At 38.9% G+C, this 7,059-nt stretch overlaps 1 protein-coding gene across 2 annotated transcripts in view; it reads left to right on the top strand.

Moving 5' to 3' along the window:
• Positions 1-266: 266 nt before the first annotated feature.
• Positions 267-7,059, top strand: part of LOC136877403 (TGF-beta-activated kinase 1 and MAP3K7-binding protein 1) — a 49,196-nt gene continuing 42,403 nt past the window's right edge. Inside the window, exons 1-3 of one of the 2 annotated variants that reach the window (XM_067151411.2) lie at positions 267-466; positions 690-784; positions 4,609-4,846. In XM_067151411.2, coding sequence (XP_067007512.2) covers positions 691-784; positions 4,609-4,846 — 332 coding nt within the window. In that variant the 5' untranslated portion in view covers positions 267-466; position 690. Of the gene's footprint in view, positions 514-689; positions 785-4,608; positions 4,847-7,059 lie in introns of both variants that reach the window. The other variant, XM_067151410.2, reaches the window with a different exon arrangement.

Genomic DNA, 7,059 nt, shown 5'->3' with positions numbered 1-7,059 from the left:
AAAGGCACGGCTAACATAATGCTCGTTTGGAGGTTTATGTAGGAGGAATTTCATATTTTAAAATTTCATTCTTAATTATTGTGATTATTCAATTATTTTAACAAAAATATTTCCAATGAGTGTGGTGCATTCCTCTCAACTGTAGCACAGACAAGTATGCAGTTCACACCAACACGCTAGATGTCACCACCATCGGTGTTCGCACTCCACTCAATGCTGTTAAGATACAGCTGTCCGGTATTGGTGTATTAAAGTATTTGGTAAAGCATTGATTAATCTTGCTAAAGGTTAAACCTACCGTGATTATACCTTGATTATACGCTTGGTTGACGAGATTTCATTATTTTGTAATAAGACGATTTATAATTTACCACTAGAGGTTCTGAAGAAAGCAACAAGGAAGTATGAAAGGGATACAACCTGGATTATAAAATTTGGAGAAGACCTTCAATTAAGTTGGGAACTGGTACGGTGATGATTCTTCATTTGAAACAAGATTGAATACATTTTAAGGTTAGGATGTAGTGGTTCTTTATTTGTTTTACTGGCCTGTTTCATAAGTACTTCTGGTTTTTGTTGTCAGTGGGTATAAAAGAAACGTAATTATCGGCTATGTGCTTCCTTGCGAATATTTTGCGTTTGTACAAGTAATGCAGTGTGTTCACTTACGATAATTTGTGTCGTTATAGTATGCCGACTCGAGCTGAGCTACCTCGATCGAATCCTTTATCATATCAGGAAGCTCACAACTGGACGGATGACTTACCCGTCTGTAGACAGTCAGGTAAGATATGTTTGATTTTACATTCGGAAAATAAAATATAATAAGTACATCTATATTCCAGACTTATTCTTTGTATTATGGCCAGCTTTCAGATGATTCACATGTTTAGCAACTGTAGGGTCGACAACTGAATGTGCCATGTTGTCTTACTTGTGCTATGCTAACTTATATTACTTGATTTTCATTGTGGGTAACAGTTGATCAATATTTGTAGCCTTCAGAGTGCAGAGGAGGCCTGGAATATCCTTTATTTACCATATTTTACATCCTTTTCCTTTTTCTCTTTGATCGAATACTTCCATTCATGAAGAAATTGAATGTTTTTAGACTGTTCATCCCTCAGTTACAAAATTAAGAAGTCCTTACATTAAAACATAAAACAACAGCTCAAAGGACATCATTGAATACTACATATTATCCGCGCACTTTTTAGTGATAGATTTTTGTACTTGTTGGAGAAGTAAGAAGGGTTCCGTTAATACTGCCAACTGAATGGAAATGAAATCTGAATTGAATCGATAATGTGATCGATCGATATGAATTTTATAAACCTTTATTATTTTAAGCAAACAACTGTGTCACACACACAATATTTAATACTATATAACATTTCCCGTTGCGAAACGTGTTCCTAGCATGAATTCTATAGTTTGGCTTTGCTGTGTAAACAACAACAGTACGAGTACTTAAAGTGTACGCCAGATGGCGCACAGCGATGATAAGCGATTCTTAGTTTGTGTTTCAAAGGTTGCCAATACGAATCTCGAAGATAACCAAAGTCGACCGCTTCAACACTAGGGTGTAAATCTATCACTAAAAAGTGCGCAGATAATACTTCAAGTTGAGAGTACTCTACTGTTGCTGATCCAGGATCCTTACCTTCAATGATCCTAGTCAGTTTTTGTATCTGACTCTTTGGATCATAGTAGAGCAGTTTGACTCATTCTGTTAGCTCTTAAGGTTTTCCTTGCTCACTGAGAACAGACCAAATCAACTTTTTTTTGCTAGTGGCTTTACTTTGCACCGACACAGGTAGGTCTTATGGCGACGATGGGATAGGAAAAGCCTAGGAGTTTGAAGGAAGCAGCCGTGGACTTAATTAAGGTACAGCCCTAGCATTTGCTTGGTGTAAAAATGGGAAATCACGGAAAACCATCTTCAGAGCTGCCGACAGCGGGACTCAAACCCACTATCTCCCAGATGCAGGCTCACAGCCGCGCGCCCCTAACCAACTTGTGTGACACTCAGTCAGAGGCCTTTTCCATGTCAAAGGAAAAAAGGTGAAGGTGCTTTGACTTCTCATGGTGCTTTTTGATAAGCATGCAGTGTGTATAGCATCTGTCATTCCACAACCTTTCACAAATCCACACTGGGTAGCGGTGAGGCTGAGAGTTTCTCGGATCCTTTCATCGGTGATACATTCAAAACCTGTGGCAAACACTAATTGACAGATAACTTATGCAATCAGTACTGAGTATAAGCTTGAGCTAGGCCTATAGACTTATGTAGTAGCAAAAGTAGTAGGTCTATACAATGAAACCTACCTAAAGCGGCTCCCAGTTGTTCTTCCAAAAAAACGGCTGTTGGGTACACTTGGCTGCTGAATTGAGATTACAAAATTTTAGAATTGGAGAAGAGGTAGGCCTATATTTCATCACATGAAATCACAGGATCTACAGTATTTTAAAAGTAGCTTGTACTACGTATAGAGTAGCCTGTTTTAAATCTAGAAATACATTTCAATTTAGGCCTGCTTGATTTACAATAAAAAAAATTTAGTGTGGTTTGTTTCTTAGCAATACCCATTTCAAAAGATTCTGAAAGTTTATTCAGAAGCAAGATTGAATTATTGCCGTACTCTTCATCTGAATTGAGACACAGTGACTGTTTGTTTTGGCAGTTTCAGCAATATTCCCTTTCTCGCATTTGAGGATCACTTTTCAATGTTAAAACAGCTGATGGCTTAAGTGAGGCATGCACATAGTGAGCTGATGGGAAGGACAGGCTGTATACCCCAGAACCCTATACATCCTATACAGCCACTGTTCTCTTGAACAAGAAGGAAACAGCTTCATTATCATCAAAAGAAGCAGGTAAGAAATGAAAAAGCAGGCAAAGATTTTTCCTTTTCTTACCTTAATGTCATAGCAGCAACTGAAAATGATTTCCATTTTCGTTTGTGCAGACCTGGCATCTTTGAAGGAAATTCTGCGACACACATCATAATTCTTCTTCTGTTACTTCACTTATCAATGTCCTAGTTTCGTTTTCCAGGACTTCAGCTATAGACGGGTTTTTCCAATGGAGTTTCTGTTTCAAATTTCCATACAAATTAAAAGTCGCACCTACCGAGATCTGGAAATCAAGCTGGCCGTAATTCCCTACTAATTATCCAATCACTGAACACATTTCTGATTGCAGCCGTAGAATTATGTGCAGTGTGGCATAGCACCATCATCCTGAAAGTAGACATAGCCACACTCTTGCTCAGTCAACAAGTTACCGGGCTAGTTGGCCGTGCTGTTAGGAGCGTGCAGCTGTGAGCTTGCATCCGGGAAATAGTGGGTTCAAACCCCACTGTCAGCAGCCCTGAAAATGGTTTTCCGTGGTTTCCCATTTTCACACCAGGCAAATGTTGGGGCTGTACCTTAATTAAGGCCATGGCCGCTTCTTTCCCATTCCTAGGCCTTTCCTGTCCCATCGTCAGCATAAGACCATAAGGCCATGGCCGCTTCCTTCCCATTTGTAGGCCTTTCCTGTCCCATCGTCGACATAAGACCTATCTGTGTCAGTGCGACGTAAAGCAAATAGCAAAAAAAAAAAAAATGTCAACAAGTTGAAGAAGGGATGCAAAATAGTGTCCAGATATTGTTCAGGGATCAGAGTTTCCTTAAAAAAAAAAAAAAAAAATGGGTCCCATTTCTACATTCACCCACTTTCGCGCTGTGACAAAGTACTTTGTGTATCATGTGGGGATTTTCAGTATCCCATTGTTGAATATTCGGAAAAATAAATGCACCTACTAAGATGAAAACAAGCTTTGCCAGGCATGATCAAAAGCAAAGGATCTAGAACTCTGTCATGATGAACCTGAAGCCTGGCTCACATATCTTTAACATTTTTGTCAGTTTAGACCCTCTTTTTATAATGCCTTTTTCTGTTTGAGATGGATCCAGTTCCACGCCACTTACAAAAAGAAGCACAGGTATAGTACGCGCACTTTATCTTGAGCCCTAGTTCCCATTCGTTACTATGGAGATCCGGGCTCAAGATAAAGTGCGCGTATAGTATATGGTTTTTATGGGAGGCTATAGAACTTTCCAGAAATAGATTGCAATACTTTCACACCCACCTATCACATGATTTCTTTTTTTGAGAGATATGTTTCAATAAACACTTGTTGCTTAATGGTGTTCTTAACCACGATGGAAAATTGTTACTGTGCACTTTATAATCGTAATCGCAGAGCGCATTAGGTAAATCATGTGTCTCACTAGTGCAAGTACAGATCTTTACTAACGACTGAGGCTTGCAAGACAGGGAATGGGACAAAGAAACTGTTGACTCCCAACAGGTAGCTCTTTGCCCCTTGAGTGGGGGAATACAGCCTGTTCTTCTTGTCAGATCGCTATGCATGCCTTGCTTGAGTTTGCCATAATCTCTTGTTTGGTGGTTACTGTATAATAAAATAAGTGGGTTGACCTCCAGCATTCAAACTAAACACTTCTCTCCTCACTGTGGAGAGATTGTTCAGGTAGGTCCCCCACAGATCGAGCATTATATCCCTTAAAAGGGAAGTAAGTTTTATGTTGTTTTTTTTCCAGGTGTTGGTTTCTCCACTAATCAGATTTATCGAGAAGATGGATACAGGCAAGAAGAGCATCAGTTTGAAGACCGCAGCTTTCACTGCCAGATTGATGACAGTACATTTCTTTATGGTGTGTTTGATGGTCATGAGGGTGTTCAAGCTGCTACATTTGCTCTTCAGCGCATGGCAGCAGAAATCTTACTGGACCAGCTTGCTGGAAAAACAAGTGATGAAGAGGTGAAGGAAGTGCTCAGGTACTAATCAATGAAGATATTATTCCCTTGTCCATTTTTCTTGTGAAGCGTGTTACAAACTAGAACCAGCTCTAAATATTATTAAGTATCATTTAAATCTAATCTGCTAATTGTTGAGATTTAGTGTTTTGAGTTATTTAATTAATTTGTCAAGTAACACGTTCAAATATCCTTTCCTAATTCATGCTCAAAATATGTTGGTTATCTCACTGGCATTATTGTCCATTTTTGGTATGGAATTTTATTATTTTATTATTTTATTTTATTATTGAGCGAGTGGCTGCACAGTTTGGGTCATGTAGCTGTCAGCGTGCATTTGGTAGATAGTGGATTTGAACCCCATGTATGTATGTGTGTTGGATATTCAGCCCAAAGGCTGAAATGATCCTCCACAACTACGCCAACAGCTATCATAGATGGCCTAGGAATCACTGAAGAGGTGTACTGGGGAAATGAGGAGTGAGGTAGGCTAATTTCCCATTGCTTTCCTCTCTGAGCCAGAAGTTGCTATTACATATCAGTCTGCCATGCTAACTGAAATGCACACACCAACCAACCCTATGAGCAATATTTTCATGCTATTCATAAACAGGGATTGGCTGCATAAGGATACTAGCACCACTCATACCTCAGTCACTTTCATATTGTCAAAGCCAAGGATGAGACTGAGAATGGCACTTCTGAATTAAAATTCTCTTCTTCAGCTTACAGATTAAAATTACTTGCATGTAAAAGACCTTATTTAAAACGATTTTATGTCCTAACAAAATACTGGATAAAAACAATACAATAACAACATTAAGAGTTCAAACATGAATATCAATCATGTTATGACCAAAGTCCTGTAAAAATGATTCATTCTTGAAACGTGTAGGTTACTTATGTATGTTTTCTGTACTTGATGGTTTAGTATAAATACTAGATTTTGAATTGTATTGATAAGGCAGACCTTGATATGATTAATAACAGTAATTAAGTCAATACGGACCATTGGTGGCCATCATGGTTAAGCTAGTAAATACTAAACCGAAGTGTTCAGAGAGTGTGAAATTAATGCAGTTTTTTTAAGGAATTTAGAGAGCAAAATTTTAGTAGTGATGGTGTTATTTTATGTTGTAAACTCTGTGAAGTGAAGGTATGTGTTCAGAAACGTTTTAATGTGCAACAACACTATGCTACAACTAAACATCAGAAGTGCTTAATAAAATCTTCCGCGGCAGAGAATAGGCAGCGTTTGCTTTTTGAAAGGGCCTCATGTGCAGCTACTGCTCCATCAGACAACAGATCGGAATTCTGTAAGGATCTCTGCAGGATGATAGTTACTTCAAATATTCCCTTGAAAAAACTGAATAGTACCAGCTTCAGGTCCTTTTTAGAGAAGTGCAGGTGTCGGGAAATACTAAGCGACCAGTCACCATGGCGCCTGAAAACTTTTACCTGGCACCTGAATTTTCAAATTCGGTTTTGAAATTTTAATTTTCAAAATCCGGAGTTCCGTTACAATTAAAAGTTCAGTACATGTCACGCAACATTACTACCATGGTTACTGCTTGCATCGGCAATATCTATGCACGGTATGACTGTCCTATGTTTATTTCTCGCACATGACTTGCAGACGACGTGATGGAGCGAAGCACAACGCTACCAACCACTCTACTTAGGAACTAGACCATCAGTGAGCATAGGCCTCAGGGGAGGGGACTGATTGCGCGTGATGTTTAATTATTCTTTTCGTTGCTATGGTAATCAACAAGTTATGTGATGTTTAATTATTCTTTTCATTGCTTGCTATGGTAATCAACAAGGACCAGTAAGTACCGCTACCTCTGAACCATTTCAACATGTCCGGCTAGTGACAAAATCATTGGTTTGGATTCGTTTGTTCCGGCTAGTGACGAAACCATTGGTCTGTGAACAAGCAAGCGTTAGAAGCTGTAAAACGGCTTTAGGCCTCTATTTCTTATTAATATTAAATCATAAGTGGCGTAATCTAAGCTTTACAACGTTCAGATCCGAAATTACTGCATGGCTAGTGACAAAGCGATTGGTCTGGGTAGGTTAGGTCCAGCTAGTGACAAAATCATTGGTCTGGATTCGTTATGTCCGGTTAGTGACAAAACCATTGACAGAAACGTTAGAAGCTGCAAAGCAGCTTTAGGCCTCTATTTCTTATTAATATTCAATCATAAGTCGTGCAGCTTTAGGCCTCTATT

This window comes from Anabrus simplex, chromosome 7 (genome assembly GCF_040414725.1).
Source record: "Anabrus simplex isolate iqAnaSimp1 chromosome 7, ASM4041472v1, whole genome shotgun sequence".
In the NCBI taxonomy this organism is placed as follows: Eukaryota; Metazoa; Arthropoda; class Insecta; order Orthoptera; family Tettigoniidae; genus Anabrus; species Anabrus simplex.
This window is presented reverse-complemented; position numbering and strand designations above follow the sequence as displayed.